Raw genomic sequence first — 26,195 nt, forward strand, 5'->3', positions numbered from 1 at the left:
TTAATAACTCCTGTTTTGCCTAGCTAGGTACTGTCGTCGTACTCCCTACGTACGTATTGGGGGGGGAGGGGGGGAGGGGGGATTGGGAGGGCTTGCATGGGGATTGGGAAAAAGAGAGAGTTTTCAGCAGATAATGATTGTTGGTACTTTATTGCATTGTATATCTTTTTGTGTTATTTTTTGTCCCTTTTTCTGTCTGTTTCATCCCGCTACAACACAAGGACGCTAGTTATATCCCTAGCCATTTCACTAGCTCTGTCCACTTGTTATTGTATTAGCACACAGGCTCCCACGGGGATGTTTGTCTCATTGTTCTGCCCACCACCAGATCACCACTTAGCGATAACCTTGCCCACTAATGTCTAACACTAAATCAATAGCGGATGACCTCAACATAGTTTCGTTAAATGTTAAGGGTCTTAACCACCCTGTAAAAAGGAGGAAAGTGTTCGACTACATCGCCAAAACTAAGGGGGATATTATCCTCCTACAGGAAACTAAACTATCGGAAGAGGACACACGTTTCTTAAACGTCCATTGGTCTTCCCATATACTGTCATCCCCTGCACCGCACAAGAAAGGAGGTCTAATTACCCTGATATCAAAGAAGTCAAACATAACACTAGTTTCATACACTCATGACACGGAGGGAAGGGTTCTGGTGGCCCATCTACGCAGGGAAGATGACCCAATACACGTAGTGAACATTTACGGCCCTAACTCAGACGACCCCGGGTTTTGGGACTCCGTTTCCCGCTCGATGGAGCATATCCCTCAGGACGATCTTCTCATTGTGGGAGGCGATTTTAATCTTCCTCTAGACCCCTTACTAGACAGGCAGTCCAAATGCGCTTTTCACCCATCACGCTCACATGAGGCACTCCTGCGGCTATGCGAAAGGTACTGCCTTAAAGACTCATGGCGTCTACAAAACCCTGATGGGAGAGACTTCACCTTTTACTCCACTCCCCACAACTCCTACTCGCGTATTGACTTTATCCTAATATCCTCCACATTTGCACACCTAATCGAGGAAACCGACATCGCCCCTAAACTGATCTCCGATCATGCATGTATCCACACCAAACTTGCAGGCTCCCGCTCAATCAGACCGCCCAGAAGATGGCGTTTCAACGATGAAACGCTAACCAACCCTGACGACAAACTACAGATTACTAAAGCCATTGAAGAGTACTTACTCTTAAATAATGTCCCTGACACAGACCCAAACATCCTCTGGGATGCGCTCAAAGCCACGATCCGTGGAGTTATTATTAATATAAGAACCAGAGCCAACAAAGCGATAAACAAAGAACTGGAGCAATTGGAGCAGGAGATCAGATCACTAGAATCCTTACACAAAACCAATCCTCAAGACTCCAATCCCCTTGACCAACTCATAAAAAAGAAATACGAGTATAATTCCATTGTGAGCAAGAGAGCAGGCGTGTGGATCAACCGCTTCAAAGCCTTGAAGCTGTGTGAGGGAAACAGAGCCGGGAAGCTGTTGGCCTCCTACCTTAAACACAAGCAGAAACTAACAACCATATCCTCTATAAGAGATCCCGCTAATAATACGCACACCAACCAGTCCAGGATTCTTGATACCTTTAAGTAATTTTACAAAGAATTATACAGGAATGATAAGCCCCTGGACCCACTGAGATGTATAGAGTACCTAAAGGCCCTAGACCTCCCCAGACTCTCAGAGATAGACGAATTAAATCTAGGGTCCCCCATCAGCATCACAGAAATCTCGACGGCCATAAAAACACTCAAAAGCAACAAAGCCCCGGGCCCTGATGGCTTCTCTGCCTCTTTCTACAAAGCCTTTGACAGCCAACTCTCCCCGACACTCCAAACCGTGTTCAACTCCACCGCCACCAGTGGGAGTATCTCTCCCTCGATGAGTGAAGCCACATTAATTGTTATACCCAAGGAAGGGAAAGATCCCCTCCAGACAAAAAATTACCGCCCCATTTCACTCATAAATATTGACTGCAAGATCTATGCCAAGATCTTAGCAACTAGACTAAACGCCGTACTGCCCAAATTGATAAGTCCGTCACAAGTAGGATTTTTGAAACACAGGATGTCGAATGACAACACCAGACTCCTATGCCACATACTTGAAAAAGCGAAAAACTGCAAAATGCCGATGGTTGCAATAACCCTAGATGCTGAGAAAGCATTCGACAAAGTCTCATGGCCATTTCTTCAGCATTGTATGGGCGCATTCAATCTGGGTAACTCTTTCATTAAAATGGTGATGGCCCTATACTCCGCCCCCTCCGCCCGTATATCTATTAATGGAACACTCTCTGACCCGTTCCGCCTATTCCAAGGAACTAGACAGGGTTGCCCACTTTCACCGGCTCTATTTCTGCTGGCTCTTGAGCCACTACTCACCGACATCAAGAAAAATGAGGACATCGCAGGTGTCACATTCGGAAACACTCAGATAAAACTAGCGGCATATGCCGACGACATCTTAATAGCCACAGAACACCCAACCCTATCAATTAAGGGACTTATGTCCTCCATCAGTAAGTACTCGGCTTTGTCCGGCTATAAGTTAAACAAGGACAAATCCGAAGTTAAACCCCTTAATGTACATACTACCAAAGAGGTCCTTGGAAATTCAGGTCTAGCCTGGCAACCGGATGTCATTAAGTACCTAGGAATAGAATTCACCGACAACATACTAAGTACACTCAAGCACAATGAATCGACTACACTAGCGAAAATTAAAAGAATCTTGGATGGTTGGTCGCCGCGATTCATTACATGGTGGGGTCGGATAGAGACGATAAAAATGATGATCTCCCCATTGGTCAATTACCTGAGCTCGATGCTTCCCCTAACGCTCTCTAACGATTTCCACTCAAAACTGGATAAGGTAATTACCTCCTTCCTCTGGCAAGGAAAAAAAGCCAGGATCAGCATGAAAAAGCTTCGACTAGATAAATCCTTGGGTGGCGTCAATCTGGCCGACTTTAGACTATACCAGACCGCCTTCCTGGCCAGGCAAGGTGCGATCTGGCTCACACCACAGCCTGATTACACACCTGTGTGGTTACACATCGAAAAATCCCTAGTGGAAGGCCTTGACCCCTCCTCCCTCCTTACCATCAAAGTGCGTCCCGATATCGACTCTAATATCATATTTAAAAACACTAAGAACTCCCTCCTCCATATAAGTAAATCTCTACCCCATCAATTTCGCAATTCAAAGTGGGAATCTCTATGGCGGAATAACGCTATAACATACAAAGGTAAACCGCTGTATAATCCTTCTTGGATCAGGAAGGGTATACACTTCCCTCACCACCTCTACGAGGGCCAAACACCACTCACATTCAAGGAATTACAGGATAGATTTCAACTCGAGAACATGGACTTCTACTACTTTTTACAAGTTAAGGTGGCCCTAACCAAAGCAAACTTGGGCAACACATCCCCCTCACTTCCTGGCCTTTTATCCACCCTTAATAGACTTGGCCACCAGGTATCCAGAATGTACAAAATGATCAAACCACAGACATCTAACCTGGTCTCTGCATTACAATCCTATTGGGAAGCATTTTCCTCCACTCCCACATCTGATAACGAGTGGGCCAGAATTTGGGAATCGACCACAAGACACAAAATTAGCCCAACTCTATCCCAAACTAAATTCTGGCTCTTACACAAAGCCTTTTGGACCCCCAGGAGACTTTTTCTGCACAACATCAAAGACAATGACTCCTGCTGGAATTGTTCGGAAGCGGGAGGAGACCTTGAACATCTAATATTTAAATGCCCCCGGGTTGCCACATACTGGGACAGGATATTTGACTTTGTTAACAAAGCCCTGCACGTTTCTCTCCCGAGAGAATTTGCTACTCTAGTTATGGGTTCTTCCAAAGCTGTCACTTTAAATGAAAATGACAAAGCCCTACTTGATCTTTTACTGACGGCGGCGGTTAAAGTCATAACGTCCAACTGGAAAAATACAGCCAAAGCCTCCTTCCCCCATTGGCTCAACTGGGTTTCTAACCTCAGGGGTGCCGATACCATTGCACTTGCCTCTCACCCATGGCGCCCACAACACAGGAAATTATGGGTCTCACTTGACGCTCATTTTGATCTCTTCAAACCTCCGTGAGACACCTAAAACTTTGTTGTGGCAAACAACTTCTCAATATGTCATTTGATGGTTGTGATTCACCCTGCTGTGCTATATGACCGATCTATCTGCCGGCTGACATATCCCTTCGTGTTGTACGGACTTGATGCTTAATTGTCATTTTCTTTATTTACCTGTTTACTTTTTTTTCCCCCCGCATGTTATGTTTACTCCATATTATGTTACTTCACCGCTTCTCGATTTATTATGTACTTGTACCATGGACTTTATCTGCTATTATTTGTTCTGTTCATATCACTACCAAACTCTCTCAATAAAAATTTTGTGAAATTAAAAAAAAATTAAAATTTGCTAACATTCGTGCCAAGAATTTTCAATTCTATTAAGGACAGGAGGCGAGGATTATGCTATCTCATTTCTTTACTACCAAAAAATACAGCAGCCAATCAAGTAAAGAAAAAGCAATAAACTACATATCCCATGAACCCCTAGGATACCATAGAGTAGGTGTAGTATAAAAGGTATCCTAGAGGACAGTCCTTCCTCTTTCTTTGTGTAGAACAGTTCAGTCATAAGTAAAGTCATATAAGTAAAAGTTCCAGGGATCCAACAAGATAAAATGAAGATAAACACAAAACCCAGTCTTCTGGAAGCAGAACAGTGGACCAGAAGAAAGACGGATGGCCAAGGATCCAGGACGTCCTAAACAGAATGCTGCAACCGGAGAAACCGACCGAAGAACAGTCATCGCTGGCCCGTGGGACACGACCAATCCAATCATTTAGGATCAGAACCTGAAAGGAAAAAACAAATCCGTAATATCCAAAACAACCAGATTAAGGAGGCATGGATAAAGGATAAGGGAGGGAAAAAATACAACATATGCATATAATACAAATGTAAAAGCAATGAGCAATACAATGCATATATATAAATAAGGGTGGGATAATCCTCGCCTCCTGTCCTTAATAGAATTGAAAATTCTTGGCACGAATGTTAGCAAATTTTAAATTCTATGTCAGGACGGAGGCTCCGATTATGCTTTTTTAAAGCTGTTCCACCACAACAGAAGCAACATGCATAATAGGTTTAAAATAAAAGGTTTTAAACACTGAATCTGAAGACCAATCAGCATCCTTCAAGATGTCTTGGAGGCCGGCACCCAAGGAAAAAGCTTTAGATGCCATAGCTCCTCTAGCCGAGTGGGCACCAAAAACAGAGACATCAATGCCCGCCTCCTTCATGAGCCAACGAACCCATCTTGCTAAAGTGGCAGGAGAAACAGGCTTAAACGGTTTCTGTAAAGCTATAAGCAGTTGACCCTGGAGATTGCTACGAAAAGGAGCAGTACTCACCTCATAATCTCTGATGCATTGAACCACACAGAGTTTGGGATTGTGAGGAAAAGAAGGATAGGAGACACAAGAAGTGTTAGACTTAGTACGGCGAGAAATAGTAAAGGAAACCCCTTCCGGGGTGAAAAGACGTCCAGCCAGATCTAAGGCACGAACATCAGATACACGTTTGCAAGAAAGCAAACACAACAACATGGTCAGTTTGGCCGATAACTGTTTGCGAGAGAGCAAAGAATTAGAAGGCCATGAATCCAAGAAACGCAAAACCACTGAAACATCCCATAAGGCGACATACTTAGGGCAAGGAGGTTTTACCATCCGAATGCCTCTGAGCAATTTGCAAATAAGAGGATGCTCACCAATAGGTTTACTATCAACAGGGACATGACCAGCTGAAATCGCAGATCGAAAGTTGTTAATCGTCCTGTAAGCCAAACCCAAAGAAGCCAGAGAAGCCAGGAAATTGGAAACTAAAGTGACATCTGCAGAAGAGGGATCCACTGACCGCTGTGCACACCAATCACACCATCGTTTCCAAGATGAAGCATAACGCTTGTGTGTGTTGGGAGCCCAAGCTTCCCCGATAAATCGGGCAGCCTCCGAAGAAAGTCCAGGGACTTGCCAACGTCCCCCGAAATCCGCCACGCCACTAACCGAAGCTGACCCGACAGAATGAGAGGGTGGGGATTTTGCAGAGGGTCCAGCAACAGATTCTGCAGGTTGGGAAGCAGAATGGGAGGAGAGCAACTCATCTCCAGAAGAATCGGAAACCACGGTTGGGCCCTCCACAGAGGAGTGACCAGAATCAATTCCGACAGAAAGAGCCTCGCGCGAGCCAGAACCCTCGGAATCATGATGAAGGGAGGGAAGGCATAGCATAGAAGAGGAGGCCAGGTCTGAAGGAACGCATCCGTGGCGAGAGCCTCGGGATCCGGTCTCCAACTGTAAAATTGAGGAACCTGCGTGTTCAGCCGAGAAGCAAAGAGATCCAGATGACATGGACCCCAAGTTCGGGACAGGAGCCGAAACACCCGAGGGTGAAGCCTCCAATCGCTGGCATCCCTCAGATGGCGAGAATTCCAATCCGCCACTTGATTCTGGCGACCTGGAAGGTATTCGGCAATAACCGTGATCTGACGTTGCAGACACAGATGCCAGAAGTCCTTGGCAATTTCTGCCAGGAGCATGGACTTCGTACCACCGAGCTTGTTGACATACCTCACAGCCGAAATGTTGTCCATGCGTAGAAGAATGCAACAGTTCGTCGCATGGGGAGTCAGACAACGAATCGCAAAAGAGCCCGCCAGAAGCTCTAAGCAATTGATATGGAGGGACAACTCCTCTGGAGACCAACGCCCCCCTGTCGTCAGAGAGCCGCACCGAGCCCCCCATCCCCAAAGACTCGCATCTGACTCGATCACCACCTCTGGAGTCTGACCGAAAAGAGCACGTCCGTTCCAGGATTCCATGTGGTCGAACCACCACATCATTTCCCACTTGGCGTCCTCCGAAAGAGGAACCATATCGGAATACCGCAAGCCCTTCTGAAGGTGACGGATTTTGAGACGCTGAAGGGCCCGATAGTGTAGAGGACCTGGAAAGATTGCTTAAATTGATGAGGACAAAAGACCCACAATCCGAGCTACCGATCGCAAGGAAACCATCTGTTTGGACAAAACCAAACGCAATTCCCGTTTGATCGCTCTGATCTTCTGTCCCGGGAGTAGAAGTTGACAAGCAACTGAGTCGATTTTGAACCCTAGAAAATCCATGGTTTGAGAAGGACGAAAGTCCGACTTCTGTGGATTCACAAGAAATCCCAGAGATTGCAACAGATCGATGGACCAATGCAGATGTCGTTGTAAAAGGAGAGGACACTGGGCCATCAAAAGAAAATCGTCCAGGTAAACAATCAATCTGACCCCACGGGCCCGCAAGGACTCTACAACTGGACGCAATAGCTTCGTGAAGCACCACGGAGCTGAAGACAGACCGAACGGAAGGACCTTGTACTCGTACCACTTTCCCAGCCACTGAAACTGGAGAAAGCGACGATGAGGAGCATAGATCGGAACCGAAAGATACGCATCTTTCAAGTCCAGACGAACCATCCAGTCTCCTTCCCGCAAAAGGTCCCTTAGAAGGTGAATACCCTCCATTTTGAAGTGACGGTACACCACTCCGCCGTTGAAGTCCTTGAGGTTGAGGACCAGACGAGAACCCCCTCCTTTCTTTTCCACTAGAAAGACATTGCTGACGAAGCCGTCTGGATGAGGGGAAGAAAGGACTATGGCCCCTTCCGCCAGAAGAGACTTTATCTCTGTGGAGATGAATTCCTGATCTCGTAGGGAAAAAACATGGGGAGAAGGAGGATGGTGTTGGAGAGGGTGAGCGTAAAACTCGAGTTTGTAGCCCTGGACCGTCTCCAACACCCAAGCATCGCTGGAGATTAACTGCCAATTCGGAAGGAAATATCTCAACCTGCCCCCCAAAATTACTTCTGAAGACAGAATTAATCTCACCTGAGGAATCCGGTCGACCACCTTGGGCACCTCCGTATCCACCTTTGGAGTACTGACCCCGACCTTTTCTTGAAGGGTAGAACTTTGGTTTTCCAGAATTGTAGGACTCCTGACCGCCTCCTCTGTGAGACTGACCTCCTCTCTGAGTAGGTTGGGAATTTCCACGGCCGGACGAACGCCCCCTTCGTCCAGCCCGACCGAAAACCGGACGGAAAGCCCTACGCAGGTTGGCCTGCGCCCTGTCCAAGCCGCTGAAGGTGGCTACAAAACTGGAGAGTTCCTTTAAAAACGGCTGACCAAAGAGTAAACCTTGAGCCAGAGGCCCAGACTCCGAAGGAGCCAGATCAGTGAGTTTAGGATCAAGCTTCATGAGAATTGATCGACGGCGTTCACTATTCAGGGCGCAGTTAGCATTACCAAGCATGCAAATAGCACGCTGAGCCCATCCTACCATCTCCTCTGGATCAATCAGGGCGTCAGAGTCTTTCGCTCGAAAAGCCAGATCCAAAATTTTCGTGAGTGGGCCAAGAAGATCTAGCATCTTATCCTGACAGGATCTCCAGGACCTGTCGAGACCCTTTTTGGGATCCTTGGAATACTTCCGTAGATATGTGACCATTGTAGGGTCCACATCAGGAGTGTCTGCTAACTTGTCGGAAAGATCAGGACGAGGACACTCAGACCTTAAACGCGCCCTTACGGTATTGTCAAAAGATCTCCTGATATTAGATTGAACATAAGCAGCCACCTCAGGGGAAGGCAACCAAGCTGAAGAATTAGGATGCACAATTTCAGTGGGCTCAAAATCCAGCACCGGTGGTTTAGACGGAGCATCAACAAAGTGCTCTTTACGAGCCTTCTTCTTAGGAGGGGGGGCCTCGGAGTCAGAAGATGGAGAGTCAGAGGAGTTCGAAGTGGAAGGGGAAGGATTGCAAGATTTTTTAGAGCGTTTCCCCTTCCTAGAGGATTTAGGTGTGGCCAGAGAATGCGCCAATTTAACAAAGTCCGCCACATGCGGATTCTTGGGAGATCTAGAGGAACGCCCAGAAGACGTCTTCCACCCCTGCCGAGAGGCATATTCTGCGAGGTGCAACTGGAAAGGAACAAGATTGGACTGGAACGCTTGCCCTTCATACTCCATACCCATGGAACCAGAAGGGTCCTCTTCATCATGGTAGAAGTCCTCCTCTTCATAATAATCTCCCATCTTTGTATACAAAGAATAGTCAAGTAGCCCACAGAGGAAAGGACCGAAAATTCACACCCTTAGGGTATTCAGGGGGAGTGCGACCCCAATAACAAGCCTCAGGCAAGAAAAAACTGACCTGAATTAACAATTTGAGTGTGGAGGGAGGGCTTGTAGCACTCTAGGCGAAGCCTACGTTAAATTTTACAACCCCCAGTCCTCACTGACAAAAGGGCGTCTGGAGCCTAACAGCCGGCAGGTGGGCAGAGGCTTAGAAAGCCGAATTCAGCGTCTTCCGACAGATTAGTGAAGTCGCGCCGCAATTCCCTTTCCACAGAAGCCAGGAATGCAATAAATGCGCAGTACCGCCGGGCGCCTGAAGCGCGAGACAAAGGCACTGCGCATGCGCTACACAGAAGAACAAAAAGCCGGCTGAAAATGAGAGACGCGCGAGCAAGGCGCGTCTCTCAGCTCCAACTCCCGCTCCACAATTCGAAACGAGCGCAGAAGAGCAAGCCCGCATGCGGGGGGTGACCACACGCCCCCAAGGGAAAACCAGCGCGAAGGCAAGCGCTACAATAAAAGCAACCACAGTAATTGGCTAAAACAGCAGAATAAGGTAAGCGGAGCAAACAACAATTAACTGTTGATAAATGTTATCAAAACGCCAAGAGAAAATCACAAAGCGCAAAGAACAAAGACAAAAGGCACTTAACTGGCTGCGGGAGCAGCAAAGAAAGAGGAAGGACTGTCCTGTAGGATACCTTTTATACTACACCTACTCTATGGTATCCTAGGGGTTCATGGGATATGTAGTTTATTGCTTTTTCTTTACTTGATTGGCTGCTGTATTTTTTGGTAGTAAAGAAATGAGATAGCATAATCGGAGCCTCCGTCCTGACATAGAATTTGGGAACCACTGTCCTAAACAGTAAATCCTGCATTGTTGACAGTGCTAAGTCTCTAGGAGTCATCCAAGACAAAAAACTCAACCTACATTATCTGATAAGCACCAGGGCCAAAATCGCTTGCTATCAACTATGTCTTCAGTGGGCAATCTAACATATCCTAGAAGAAGATCATAAATCTCTTGCTCATACACTGGTGCTCTCCAGAATAGACTATTGTAACTCTCTCCTGACTGGTCTCCCCAAAACCAATCTCACCTTCCTGAAAACGATTCTACACTTGGCACAACGGTTCGTCTACAGGGCCAAAAGAAATGACCACATTACTCCTATACTGATCACTCTCTAATGGTTGCTATTGAAGCAAGGGCTATCTGCTAGTCTGCCTGCATCACCCATAAAGCCCTGCACAATTCCACGTATTACCTGACTGACAAGCTCAAGCTATCAGGCGGCTCCAGACCATCGCAAAACAGCAAAGCAATGCTTCTTGACACCCTCCTTTGAAAGGAGCAGACTGATGGCACAATCCTTTTCGGGAAGGGCAACCACAATCTGGAACTCACTACCTCCAAATCTGCACTCAACTACTTCGCTAATGACTTTCAAAACGGACCTGCAATCCGTTCTCTTCCAATGGTATTTTAGCTAAAATATTGTAATCAACTCTTGACACAGACCTCTATACTACCTCAACCTTTTTACAGACAGTTATACCTTTTGTACACTCGGTATACTACCTCGACCTATTTGACTTTTCTGCATGCTGTTTTACGCAATGATCTACCTTGTTGTAGTACTTTCAACCTTTGTAATTAGTTATAGCTGTAATGTCTATCTTAAACCATCTGCAACTTCCATGTAATTAAATATTCTCCTGTAAAGCGCCCTAACATAATAACAGCGCTATATATATATGCATACATAGATAGACTATGCATGTGTTGTATACTTGTGGTATGCCCTTAACATAAACCTTACTGAAGAATGTACTGCAAAATAGAATTCTAAGTATCACAAGACAACTAGCAGCGTTCTTACAAAACTCTTTAATAAATAAATGTGTGACTCTTTTTTGCCCGTGTTTGATCTGGGGAACATGTGAGTTCAATTGGGTCTGTCTATTTGTGACACACGCTCTGAACTAAGACATTTCACTTTTTCAGGTATTTACGTCAGCCGTCGTCAGCGCCAAGCCTCAGTGGCACTTAGGTGAGAGGTAAACTATTCGCATATTTTTGTAATCAATTTGATTGTGTCTGAAAATATGGAAAATGTTTGCAAATGAGACAGGTTAAACACGTTTACTACAATAAGACGTGCATTTATCAGCGTGTTTTATTGATAAGCGTGTGCTGCAGATAGCAGATGCATCATTAAAGAAAGGACATTTCAGCTACAAAAAAAAGAGAGGGGGTGTACGCACTGGCCAGTCCGGCTGGGGAAAAGGGACTTTGTGTCTTTAAGAGCTGCGAGATCCCCCCACCCCTCCCCTCCGCCCCCGAGCTCCTTGTTCAAAAGTAAGTGCCCACATTTAAAACTGACACAGAGAAACTGAAGCTGGAATGTGATACACGAAACTCTCGGCGTGCTCCCCTTTCCCTCTCTCGCTCCCTCTTTTTTTTTTAACTTGGTGACAGGGCCTTCCAGGACTCTTTTGTTACCTTCTCCACCAATCAAGGCTTTTTACAACAGAGATCACTTGGGATATAAAAAGGGGGAGAGTCCATTTGCTTGTACATCCCCCATAGTATTCTTCCAACTTCACCCCTGAGCCCCGCATGCCCGGAGCGCATTGGATGCTCGTCACGCGCACCGGCACACGTTTGGATCTGTAACGCAGGCACTGAGGTGCGGGTGGCGCCGCAGCTGGGCAATGTTGGTGCAACGGTCCCCCTTCTTCCTCTGCGCCTTGGTGCTGTCTATGGAGTTCTCCAGGGGAGGGGACGAACCCATACTGGACAAAGGGGCCCCTCTGGAAGAGAAGTCCCCAGCCGAAGGAGAGGACCAGGGCTGTCCGGTGTGCAAGTGGAGGAAGCACAGCAAAGAGATGCGGCTTGAGAGCATCAAGTCGCAGATCCTGAGCAAGCTCAGGATGAAGGAAGCTCCAAACATCAGCCGGGAGGTGGTGAACCAGCTGCTGCCCAAGGCGCCCCCCCTGCAGCAGATCCTGGACCTGCACGACTTCCAGGGGGACTCCTTCCCACAGGACGACTTCCTGGAGGAGGACGAGTACCATGCCACCACGGAGACAGTCATCAGCATGTCTCAAGAAAGTAAGTTCCTCCGCAGGTCATCCATAGCTCTCATGCAGCTCTTGTGATTACTGGCGGGGTTTACAGTGACTTTCTAAGCGCTGTCATGAGATAACTTTTGCTGTATGATGTAGGCGGATGAAAGGCTGAGCGAAGGCATAACATGCTCAGGTGACACCTTGATTAGTGGGGTGTGTGTGTGTGTGGGGGGGGGGTTCAACAAAGGCAGCGCGCTGTTTCTCTGAACTGCTGTACATTTTGTGATGTAGACCAGCACGCCGGTTTCGCTGTTACACGAGTGGCCACTAACGTGGTGTGAAAACTAGTCTTGGCGCAGTAGAGAATGCTATGCTCTTGTTGTAGAGTACCGAAACGGATGTAGACGTGGTTAGTGAGTTCTTCTGTTGCCCGCACTGAGTCAGAGAACATGCTAAGTTAAAATGTCAATAAATTGTGTATTCTCACTGAATGCGATGATGGTTGTACAGATCCTGTGGGTGAAGCTCGGAGGCAACGCAACTCTCATTGTCGGTTGTCCTTATTAGAGGATGAGCTATTGTTTCATACAATATAACTGCATTGCCTTCGAGAATGCAACTATAGAAAGGGTTTTGATTGGCACGGAGAGTCTGAGAGCCCTTGCAGGCTGTCAATGACCCTGTCAATGTGTTCTGAGAGTGTGTTTAAATGTCCGTCCGTGCTCCTGCTTTGAACCTTTCTGTGCCATCTCGTGGGGTCCCTCTGCTTTTGGACTGGTTACTCCTTTCATCCTCAAGATTTCGGCATCGTGTTGACTTTTCTGGAGGTCACATCTGTTACTGTGGCGAATGTTTGGCCGGGCGTCTGACCGCAACCGGGCTTTAAGATGAAACTGCGGTCAGCCACACTGGAGTGGGGGGGTTGACGTTCAATAAAGACAGATGGATGGCGTAGCCCGGGGCTGTCCCTCAACAGTGTTAGCCAGGCAGAGTCCTAGTCGGGCTTCTTTGGTGTTGTACATGGACAGCACCCCTTCACATTTTGTTACCAGATTCTTTTGGTGATCTTGCCGTTTGATGGGATTGGTAGAGAGCAGTGAAAGTGCAGTCGACATAAGGCGCTGTAAATGTTTGTGTCTCCGTTGGATGGCTTTTTTGGGGGTGGGGGCGGCAGGGGGTCTCGCGCTGGATATACCTGTCAATCAAAAGAGCGCCTAAACAGTGCTAGGCGTCAGAACGCTTAAAACAGCCCCAGTACCTGCTCGCTCAAGCTTGGTTAAAGAAATCTCGCGTTTTGCAGACGCTTTGTAGTGAAGGCGGGTGGGGATTGCACTCCCACGGTCACCCAGAGTTCAGAACAGCACACCGATTGACTGGGCAGAGATGGCAGATGCGCTTCCGCTTCCATAAAGTTTACTTTGCAGAATGCGAGCAATAAACACACCCTAACACTGGCATTCTTGGGCTGTCAAATGTGGTAGCTGCGGGCACGTGGTGCGAGTCAGAGGGCATTGCTGTCACAGAAAACATGTATGGTAATAAGGCTATGGGCTTGACTTGTGACTCAGCCAGTCAGGCTCTAAATCTGAACTTCCAAGCACACCCATGTATCCACGCCCCTTTCCACTTTATCATGCGGATCAGCTGTCTTCAATATTGACACTCACTTCAGAATTTAGTCATACACACTCATTTGTGTGCCATTTCACCCTTGTCCATCTCAAATTTCTCTTTTTTTCGCCTTTTTTTTCTCTCGCCGCTAGCCCCAAGTCAGAAGGAGCAGCGCTCTCCTTTACATGGTGACCGGCTCCCCGCTACTGTGCGATTTGGCAGCGCTTGCCCCTTCTTCCGCACGATTGGTAGTCCGGTCCTGCCTTTCATGCTCTTCGGAGCCTCTTTATTGACTGCTTGCTTCAGACTAGTTCCCTTCTTTCTTTGTTGATGGGCAGAGGCGCTTTCTGCCTGTTGCAGGGTCGCTACATGTATTTGACGGTTAAAGACAGTTCGCTTGACGTTCCTCTGCTGGCTGCTATGCATGCTCTGCGGACAGGCGCCGAGCACCCCACCCCTTCCGCTGCACCTCCTGCGAGCTTACAGGCTCCGCTGACAGCTGAGGGAAGCGAGCCCTCCCGCAATGCCTTTCCCTGCATCTCTGTTCATTAGACATGAGCTCCCTGTTCTGTAGGTGCAGACTGCAGCTTTCACTTAATGCTTTGCTGAAAGGTAAAAAGCCTTCAGTGTGTGGTGGCATGCTGGAAATATACTCTCACACCCTCCGCTGGTCGCTGCATGCTGTAGAATTCATTGTACGATGCGGTGACAGGTGAACATGACCTTGCATGGATGTAATGCTACACCCTTGCTCTGTTGACAGGCCAGGAGAGGAGTCTCACGTCATCCTTCACTAGCTGTGTCTGTTTATGCTGCATGCTCGACCCAGTCGCTGCTGACAACATGGGTACAGTGGTATTGGTTCGGTACTGTACCTGCTTGGTGAAATGCATGGTAATACATGCTTTCAGTCCTCTCTGTGTGGCGGAGGGAGCTGCCTCAGTTCCTTGTTTGGATACATGCCCTACACTCCTCTGTACATTGTACGACACATGCCACCACTGTTCCCTATGTTGATGCATGCCTTGAACATTCTCTGATGATAGGAGCCGGGCCCCAAACATTTTATTATGGTGCATTCCCTATACCCAAGTGACATATTCTGATGACAGAAGCCATCGTTATCACTACGAAGACTTTGTCATAAACCACTTACGTGAGTTTGTGGACAGTTGTTCTTCCCTATGAAGATGAATGGATTGGACCACCTCTGTATGTTCTGATGATAGGAACCGTTCCTATTCCCTATGGAAATGCATGTCCTATACTCTGCTGGCATATTCCCGTGCCAGAAGCCTCCCATTTCCCATATGGAAATGCATGCCTATCCTTGAATGCCCTCTGCATGGTCTGGTGATGGGCAACTCCTTTCGTCTTGTTCAGGCATGCCTTGAATGCCCTCAACATGTCCTGATGTGGAAAGCCATCCATGCCTTCTGTGGGAATACATGCTCTGAACTCCCACTGCATGTTTTGATGACAAAAGCTGCATTTTTTTCATGAGTAGGCCTGGTCTGAACTCCCACTGCATGTTCTGATGACAAGAGCTGCATTTTTTTCATGCGTATGCCTGGTCTGAACTCCCACTGCATGTTCTGATGACAAGAGCTGCATTTTTTTCATGAGTATGCCTGGTCTGAACTCCCGCTGCATGTTCTAATGACAAGAGCTGTGCCTCTTTTTATGAGTATATCTGGCCTGAACTTCCGCTGCATGTTCTGATGACAAGACTGTTTTGTGAATGGCAGGAGAACGCACAATCGCTCTGCATTCAAACGGAAAGAAATTTACAGAAGACTTCAAATCGCTATTTACTTGAGAAGTGCTGCACTAAATGAAAAGCCCTAATTCAATATGACGGTCGGGGTCTCCACCTTCTGAATTAGCCCACTGAGACTTCAACCTCCAAGGTGGTCTCCCTTCATGATCGAGAGCATGGTAAGTCCATGCACTACCATTTGCGTGCCCCAAATCAATTAATTTTGTCACTAGAGGCATCCTGAACAATACTACATGTTCGGAATCCTTTAAACACCTTTCCCACCTTTGGAGTGTTTAATATTGTTTGAATTTGGCTGTCTCCTTTGTTGTCTACTTGTCCTGAAGAAGACCCACCATGACATGTACTTAATTGAGCACCCGTTTGGGTCGAAACGTTGATGCGCCTATCGGTCCATGTCAATTAGGTCTTCTGGTCCAAAGATTCAATAAGCCTACCAAGCTTGTACCTGAGACACTTTGTTTATACCTGAACTTGACAGACCCCCCCAAAAATGTGTCTTTTTACATTGTATACATATCTGTTCTTGTCATATCACTTATATATAAACTACACCTAGCCACTTTATTCACTCAATAGTAAGTCACCTATATCGTTTGATGATTATTTAACTCTTACAGCCATGTATGATTATATGCTTCATAGAGAAAAAATGTAAAAATTGACTTTTCTGTCATATTGTTTGTCGTTGATCCGATAATAGCAGGCATAGAGGGTGGAGAGGATTGGGACGATAGAATATCCCTGTATGCGGACGATGTGCTCCTATATTTGGTGAACCCATATAGATCAGTCCATCGGGTTCTGCATATTTTCCAGTTGTTCGGCAGTTACTCTGGATATACGATAAAATGGGAGAAATCCCTGATTTTCCCCTTGAAAGGAGATATCCCGCAGCGGCTGAGGGACACAATGCCAATGGTGCTCAAACACAATGTTTGCCTACTTGGGTATTAATATATCCACGACACAAGAGGATTTCATGGCTGAAAATCTATATCCTCAAGGAGTGTTGTAGAATGCTGGAGAAGGCTGCCGCTATCACTGATGGGAAGGGCGGTTCTTTTCAAGATGATGTCCCTGCCCAGACTGGTCTACATCATGCAAAATACCCATATAAAATACCCCAAAAAGTGTTCCAGAATATTGACAGCGAACTACGCAAACTCCTAAGGGATGGAGGCTGTGCCAGGATAGCGTTATGTAAGCTACAAACGGGGGTGTATGAAGGGGGCTGGCAATCCCAGATATCCGTAAATATTACTGGGCCTCACAATTAATAGTGGTAAACAACTGGGCATTCGCAGATCTCAACGACCCGGAATTCCGTGGAGACCACTAGGTGATGGGGGAGAGGGATTATCCAGTGGCACTGTACTGTAGAAGCAAGGAAAGAGTACTCCCACCGAATACGCAGACGGTGGTGTGGGCTTGGCGAGAGGCAGCCAAACACTTAGGATGGGAGGGGAAGTTGACAGAGAAGACTCCGTTGTTGGACAGGGACCAGCTGCGGGAGGTGGGAGGGCTAACAGGATTTCAAAAATGGAAATTACTTGGGATTGAGAGCCTGGGAGATATTTGGAGAGGGCTGGCCCGGAAGACATTTGAAAACATGCAAACCGAATACAACTGGCTGACACAGAACGATATAGATATTTGCAGTTGAGTCACGCATTGCATAAACAAATTAAAGAAGAGGAGCCATTAGCTGAATATGCCCCACTGGAAGACATTGTTAGTAGACCATATGGTAACTAAAGCCACCTCGTTGACATATAGGAAACTTGTATATAACTCACCAAATCCGATTCAATTGCTGAGACAGGTCTGGGAATTAGATTTGGGACTGTTGGAGGATGACAACTGGGAGGAGGCAGTGCAGAGTCCGCGTGAAGTGGCAGTCAGAGCCAGGTTCCGTCTTATTCAGCTGCGAATCCTTCACAGGTCCTATGCTGCCAGGACATTAGTACACAGGTGGGGCCGGGGTGTCTCTCCATACTGTGCAAGAGGTTGTGGGAAAATGGGCTCCTTCTTTCACATTCTGTGAGAGTGCAGGTACATTTATAATTACTGGAAGGAAGTAACACAAATGATGGCGGAGGTCTCTGAAGAGGGGATCCCACTGGAACCTAAGTGGCTAATACTACCTGTGACAGGTGAAATAAGGTGGCCCAAATATATAGTAATATGGCTTAAAATCACAGCAATAGTGGCGAAAAGGAATATAGCCAGCGGGTGGGGAGCAACCAGACCGCCGGACTTCCGGGAATGGGAGGAAGATTTAGACGTGTGCTCAGGGGCAGAAAAGGTAAATACGAGGCCAGAGGTTGCCTGCGGAAGTGCGAAAAGATTTAGGGAGGATGGAATTTATACAGAGGAATATAATGAAGAGATATTTGTATGGAGGAAGTACCCTGGGGGTTGAATGTATAAATAAAGGGAAGATGGTCATTCGGTAAGTGGGTAACAACATCATAAGATATTGAGAGTGCATATACGAACATAATGGTATGTTAGGCGTTCTTTTTCCATTTATTTTTATTTTTCCGCAAAATGTGTTGAATCTATTGTAATTCGGATATGTGAACAATGTACTGAGTGGATTTAGTAAAATAAAAAGTTGTTTAAAAAAAATAAATATATATTGTTTGTCGTGTGTGTTCCAATGTAAAATTTACAAAGAAACGTATGCTATTTACTATTATTGTTTTTGCATGATCAAGACTTCATCAATTTAAAAGCAATTACCTTACCCGACAGAACCATCTGTAGCTCTTTTCATGAGTATTCATGCTCTGAACTCCTGCTGCATGTTCTGACGACGAAGTCTACGCCTCTTTTCACGAGTATGCATGGTCCGAACTCCCATTGCATGTTTTGAAAACAAGAGCTGCACCCCCTTTCATGGGTATGCATGGTCCGAACTCCCATTGCATGTTCTGAAAACAAGAGCTGCGCCCCTTTTCATGGGTATGCATGGTCTGAACTCCCATTGCATGTTCTGGAATCAAGAGCTGCGCCCCTTTTCATGGGTATGCCTGGTCTGAACTCCCATTGCATGCTCTGCTAATAAGAACTGCGCCCCTTTTCATGGGTATGCATGGTCCGAACTCCCATTGCATGCTCTGATAACAAGAGCTGCGCCCCTTTTCATGGGTATGCATGGTCTGAACTCCCATTACATGTTCTGAAAACAAGAGCTGCGCCCCTTTTCATGGGTATGCATGGTCTGAACTCCCATTGCATGTTCTGAAAACAAGAGCTGCGCCCCTTTTCATGGGTATGCATGGTCTGAACTCCCATTGCATGCTCTGCTAACAAGAGCTGCGCCTCTTTTCATGGGTATGCCTGGTCTGAACTCTCGTTGCATGTTCTGAAAACAAGAGCTGCGCCCCTTTTCATGGGTATGCATGGTCTGAACTCCCATTGCATGTTCTGAAAACAAGAGCTGCGCCCCTTTTCATGGGTATGCATGGTCCGAACTCCTATTGCATGCTCTGATAACAAGAGCTGTGCCCCTTTTCATGGGTATGCATGGTCTGAACTCCCATTGCATGCTCTGATAACAAGAGCTGCACCCCTTTTCATGGGTATGCATGGTCCGAACTCCCATTGCATGTTCTGATAACAAGAGCTGCGACCCTTTTCATGAGTATGCATGGTCCGAACTCCCATTGCATGCTCTGCTAACAAGAGCTGCGCCCCTTTTCATGAGTATGCATGGTCCGAACTCCCATTGCATGCTCTGCTAACAAGAGCTGCGCCCCTTTTCATGGGTATGCCTGGTCTGAACTCCCATTGCATGCTCTGATAACCAGAGCTGTGCCTCTTTTCATGAGTATGCCTGTTCCGAACTCCCATTGCATGCTTTGCTAACAAGAGCTGCGCCCCTTTTCATGGGTATGCCTGGTCTGAACTCCCATTGCATGCTCTGATAAGCAGAGCTGCGCCTCTTTTCATGAGTATGCATGGTTCGAACTCCCATTGCATGTTCTGATAACAAGAGCTGCGCCTCTTTTCATGGGTATGCCTGGTCCGAACTCTAGCTTCTGAACTCTCTCTGCAGTCTGGTGACAGAGGCCACTGTGGTCTTCTATGAGGATGCATTCCCTGAAAGTTCTCTTAATTCTCTGATGACAAGAGCAGCCTCTATTCCGTATGCAGTGGCGCGCCTAGAGCTCTCTCCATTCTCTGATGACTAGTTCCGCGCCCCCACCATGTGACTGCAGTCTGCTTTATGTTGAGTCATCGTGCCTCACTGGTTCCAAGTTTCCCTTTCAGTCAGTTTGCAAAAAGCCTTCATTTTATTTCACATATTCTGTTTCTCTCACTCTCCAGTCTTATTTGCTCTGTCACTTTTCACATTTCGTTTCACGATTTTTGCTAAGGATTTATGAAGTTGAGATTCCTAGATGACATACCATTAAATTGCGTACTGACTTTGATGTTGTAGGTCCATTTGGTTCAGTACTAGACTGGCCTATAGGGCAATCAGGCAGTGCCTAAAGGGCTGGTCTGATAGGTCAGCATATGGGCCATTTTTTGGCTGCTTTATGGCCAGGTTGGCCAGTGTTTACTGCTGATTTCCCTGATATTACTACAACAGGTATTACCTTCTGCGAACACAAATGCATGCAGTCTCCCATACCTTGTGAAACACCTAGAAGTGTCTCTTTACAAGCTAAAACCTGCCCCGATTTGTAAATGTGGGACAATCTTTTAGTTCGCTACTGGGGGCCTCTTTTATTTTCTTGTTCTTGCCTATTTTTTGTCACAAGCCAACCCCGATTTGGTTGGTGGGGTAGTGCATGTAGGCTGGGCATGACCACTGACAGGGACTAAATACTAGACCACTAGTGACAATGAAGTGGGATGTTAAAGGGGAAGTTTGTAGTGTAATGTCTGGATGTGTGCATGGCCCACTGCATGGGTGGGAAGGGAAGAGCAGTGGTCAGTTACAGCTACATAAAAAGTTTCATTTGAAGTTATGCTTGCAGAATGATTGTGGCCCTCCAACCAGGGATGAACATTACTAAGGATTACTAGGTTCAAGCTGTCACAGACAATGAGGAGCAGAAGTCAAGTACGGGTTGCTTGAAGGAAGAGGCCTGGCACAGGGCTAGTAAAACAAGACACATAATTGTGCCAGTTGTAGACCAGGAGTAGGGCACAAGAAGGTGTTTGAACCAAGGATTATATAACATGGCTAACGGTGGTAAGAGGATGAAATTATGGCTAAATTTGGCTGCTCTGTTTTGTGCTTACTGTTGATATTAATGCAGGATTCCTGTGAAAAGATGTAGTCGATTTTCAGGGCAAGACCACTGGGGACCCAGATTTCATTGACACAGAGAAAGAATAGCGAGTTTCTGCCAGGAGAACACTAAGCTCAAAGATTGCTGTTTATGTGATTTGTGTAGTGCTAGCTTGCGACAAGAAAGAACTTTGCAGCACTATTGTGTTTATAGAAACTTAGTTCACCCAGTGGGCTCCTTCCCGGTGTGTTGTTTGGCTGCAGAAATACCTGAGAGACGACTAACTATGTCTCCTCACCAGACTTCGATGATGTTTGTGATCAGTGTTCCATAAGGACTCTGTTATGGCGCCACTGAGCTCCAGATGGGGAGGAGGTCTGTCAGGGCTATGGCAGGGTGGTTGGTGGCGAGGTTAGTGCTAGTTCTCATTTGATGGGTTTCATGTTGTTGTTGACAATGATGCAGGGGAATTGCCTAAATCAGGGATCCAGACTGCATTTTGGCCTCACACAGGACTGCAGTTACCAAACCAATACTGAACAGGGGGCTCTTTTGCAAAGGCTTTTCAAAAGCAATACCAAACATACCCTTCCTACAGATGTATACCTATTCTCAAAGACTCTCCATAAAGATGATTAACCATTGTTAAGGGACGATAACACATCCCTGAGTAATTAGCAACTATCATAACAACTTTCACCACCAGTGAGGCTGGACTTGCCCTTCAACATTTAACAACAATACAGATGCAGAGACATCTTCCTTCAGCATCCCTTGAGAATCATCAAAACCTAGAGAAAGCCCCATGCCTGCTTGCACTTCTGCATGGCGAATGTCTGGCTGGTCAACTACAAGATTGTCTTCATCATGAAGAAAGACAAATCAAAGGCACTCCCGTTGAAATGTTTCCTATATAACAATGTATACCGGGGTGTAGCTACCATTGGTGCAACAGGTAGAGTGGCACTGGGGCCCAGAGGCCTGAAGGGTCCCCTGAACCCTGATTATTGCTGTATTTTATAATTCCTATAGCGAAGGGGGGCATTTTCCTTCCTTGCACTAGGGCCCATGACACACTGGCTACACTACTGAATGTGTAATGTATTTATATGTGTAAAACATGATTGTGGCTTTGAAAATTTTTGTAGGATATGAAAATCCATATTGAACTTTAGGTGAGATCATTCTGCCTTTTCGCTTTAGCCGTGTCTTGTTTGGTGTTGAACTGCCGCTGTTGTGCCCATGCATACTAAAGAGAGAGCTGGGGAATGTTTATAGAGGCTTTTTGAGGTCTGGTGGCACTCTGCTAGGCTTTATGCAAGGTGCTGGTGTTGAGTAGGAATAGGGACACTCTGTGGATGAACAGTTTTCTAGAGAGCATCAGTTCCAGCAATGGTTTGCATATATGCTGTGGTTACAATTGGATCCTCTTACGTTTTTTGATGAGTGTATTTATTGGTTATTGCATGTTTAATTGATTTACAATGTAACACATCCCATTCTCTTCCTTTTTTAATCTCTGCTCAGCCTCAATGAACAGTCTCCTCTTTGCTTCCTTTCCCCTCACTTCTGTGGCATCACTTAGGTGTCATATCCTTAAAATGACACCTCCACAAATCTCCACAAAATCTCTTCTCTTCCCACATATGTCAGTGCCCCTTTCAAACGTCTCCAATCCCCACGGCATCCTTCACTGCCTCTTCAAATAACTCATTTGTTTCTCCTTCACCCACCATTACACGTTCACTTTTTATTTGTAAGAGGCAGATCATTTTTTGATAGTGTGCAATAAATATATTAGCTCTTTTTCTTCCCTGCTCCCTTTTCTGCTACAATACCCCTGTGTTTTGTCTTCATCTGCATCTTCTACCTATTAGCGATACCCCCAGAGCTCCAGGGCAAACGAAAGACACCCTAATTAAAACAAAAACAGCGTTTGCTTCCTTTCCTCTCTGCGTTTTATTTTATTGAGACAGGAATACGGAGAAAAAGGGTTTGTGTCACCTCACGTCTATTGCTCCACCTTCCTCCATTTTGGGTATTTTTGTTTCATTCGGAGCCTTTATTGGTGTTTTGTTTTATTGCATTTTTTAAATGTTTCCCATGTTCTGAAACAGCACACCAAGCCCCCTATGGATAGCCCTCCAAAGGCTTCTGAGCTCTGCACTTAGTAATAGCTTCATGAGGAGATGGGCCGGATCCATTTGGCAGAGCAGAAGAATGCATCTGAAAGCATTTCTAATCGGATAACCCCTGTGTCGAGTCTGGCACCTTACATGCACGGAATGAAAGCAAGTCATGCCAGAATCCCCAGTCGCAGCTAAGGCCCTTCACCTTTTTGATACTCTTCTGGTTAACCTTCTGTAAGGGGTATGCATGGTGGCTCTAAGCGGCGGGGGTGGGTGACCTGAATATGAAGATTTCAACAAAGAAGTTCAAGGGATAGTATAGTGCACGTTCAGACATGATTTTCCTTGATATATTTTACTCTGCAGTTTTATACCACTTGCATTTTCTTTTTCATCCTTTCAAAGATGCTTCTTTTAAAATATCTTAATGCATTTCGTATATACAGGAAAATTAAGCCATCCCTGTACTTATAATTCATATTTTTTTATTTGCGCATAAACCCTAATGTATGTACCCTATGTAGGCATAGCATGCTAATGTTTCTCTGTCTTGATATGCATTGATTGAAGACAGCTGTGATGGCTGAGAGAGTGATGTTTGACAACTTCACTGCGAGCCACTATGTTATTGAAGTTGAGCTCTTTTAATGCCACCCCTCAGTGACATTGCTCGGTTGTGATGGAGTAGAGTTTCAGACCTTGTACTCATTTTAATTACGTAAGTCATGTTTTCTGTGTACTTTTCACTATCCTAATTTAATTCTGGGAGAGCGGTGCAATTTGTTATGTGACTTCGCCAAGGCATATTTTTATGTATTTCTATGGTTAATGTGTTTTATAATACAAAGTTGACATGTTCATGATGATAAGTTGATACGTGATGCCACTTTCTTCTGCTAGTTTGATTTTAAGTGGTGCTAATTTTTGATGTTTTCTTTCCCACTACACTGTTTTCAGCTGTACTCAGGTGATGTCATTTCGTTCTTGCACACCAATGTATTTTGTTCTCCTTTAGTGATCTCATCTATTCCTTGCCCTAGCAGTCTTGTGTGTGGCAGGTGATCTGTAGTCATCACGGAGGGTCTAAGTATTCTGGAAAGGACTCGTAGTAGCCTACAGTGCTTGCCTACTCGGATCAAATATGGCAAATTATCTGATCACTTCTCTAGATTGGTGGGTTCATTTAGCTGTCACTAGCCAGTGATGTTCTTCTTAGCACATTTTTTGTGCAAGGAAGTGGTTGGATTATCTGAATCATTCAGATGTGCAGTGCTTTGAGGTGGGAGGCACAGGGGTATAAGATAATTGCACTAGTAATTCTGAAGTATACTGTTTTGGAGACTATTTCGCCATTGGACATAAATGTATAACCCTTGTCAAATCATTTTATATCTCTGTGATTCATTAACCATTGTTAAAATTGGGAACGCTTAGAAATGCTTTGTTATCTGTAGTAAGTTTTATATAAAAACTGGACATTTACCTAATGATAATTGATTACAGTTATTACACCAGGTCCCTGTCCCATTCCTTACTTATGGAGATAACCATCTCTCTGACAGAAAAAAGAACTGAAAATTGCTGGGACCCCTACCCCACCCCTCTCCCACTTGGAGTACTTAACCAGTACTTACCCAGCATTCCGCCTCCTCTTTTTTCTGGCTGCCGACGAGTGTGCTGGGTGCTGCTCCTGATGCAGGTCTTCTGTTGGGTTTCTTCATACACTGAAGTGGGTCGATCTAAATAAGAGTGTGGAATTTGAAATGTCAGCGATGGCTCATATGGTATTTTCGGAGAAAGTATTAGGGATTTACAAATTAAACAATTCCAATACATTACAGGAAGGGAGGGCCCACATTCTTCTACTAGACATGCATTACGAAGCCCCCTACGTACAGTCAGAGTTTTGGAGGGAGGATTTTCACTGTTAAAGGCACAGTGTTATGAAAGGCTCTCCCTTGACCCTTAACTGGCATAAATATGTTACTGGTATTTAGGAGAGAGACGTTCCAATACACCTTTTCAATTTTGTGTACCTGGTTTATTAGGTATTTTTGGTTTCCCTTCTTGTTTTGCAGCTTGCTCAGCTGAGTTCCCAAATCAAGCTCATGCAGCCCTAGATGTAGGTTCTGATTCAGAGTGTGCACTATCTTAGCAAAGTTGAGAGTACTGGCGATACTTTTGGTCCCGACATAGCTCCAGGGAACAGACCTTCTAGGAGAATATGCAACAAAAAAGGCCAGTTCTTGCAAAAGCAAAACGAAAATCGCAAGACTTCCTGGATCACTTTTGTAGTTTGCTGTGCGAAAGCATTTGGATTCAGCTGAGTGAACAGGGCCGGACTGACCGTTGCGGGCACCGGGCAATCCCCCGGTGGGCCGCAAGGGTGGGGGCCGTTTTTGTTACAGGGCCAATTTAAATTGGGCGAAAACCAGCCCCGGCAAAGAGCTCGGTCACAACCCAACCCCCCCCCCCGCCGCCCCCGGCCAGCCGAGCACTTTGCCAGGGCCAGTTTTAGTTCCCAGTCCGGCCCTGTGTGTGAATTCCCCCCCTCCTTGGTTGACCCCCTGTAACACGTTGCCAGACACCACCAGTCATGGCTTTCTAATGGTGACCAATATTTCACCAAGGAACTACGTACTCTTCTTTTTTTAATGAATTCTGCACAAGCCACGTCTACCGGGATTGTTTTCAGCGTAGTAAACGGAACTGTCCAGAGGTACACTCATATAAGAGACCGGCTAAAGAGGAGATAACGAAAAGGACTCCAGTGTTGAACAGTTTGCCATTTATTAAAGTGAGAAAAACGGTTTCCTTTCTAGTCCTATCTTTGTGTTCATATCCCCAGATCTGTACTGGCGCTAACACCACACTGTCCTTCCCAGACACCTTCACTTCATCAATCCGAACACCAACTACTTCATGTATATGAGAAAACATTCTCCCCTAATGGTCCACTTCCTACCTCAGGGAAGTCCACATTATTTTATTGTCTGAAATTTTTGGTATTACTTTTTTGTCGGCCATGGAAGGCTGTCATCATGTACCCTTACGTTTTGTTTGTTGAGTATATTTTAATTGTATTTA

General features: G+C 45.9%; 1 protein-coding gene across 1 annotated transcript in view; it reads left to right on the plus strand.

The window, feature by feature from the left end:
• Nucleotides 1-11,679: 11,679 nt before the first annotated feature.
• The window catches only part of GDF11 (growth differentiation factor 11), a 731,844-nt gene continuing 717,328 nt past the window's right edge, over nt 11,680-26,195 (plus strand). Inside the window, exon 1 of the mRNA XM_078686435.1 lies at nt 11,680-12,376. Within this exon, the coding sequence (XP_078542561.1) occupies nt 11,977-12,376 (400 nt within the window). The 5' untranslated portion in view covers nt 11,680-11,976. The remainder of the gene's footprint in view (nt 12,377-26,195) is intronic.

Source organism: Lissotriton helveticus, chromosome 1_1 (genome assembly GCF_964261635.1).
Source record: "Lissotriton helveticus chromosome 1_1, aLisHel1.1, whole genome shotgun sequence".
Lineage (NCBI taxonomy): Eukaryota > Metazoa > Chordata > Amphibia > Caudata > Salamandridae > Lissotriton > Lissotriton helveticus.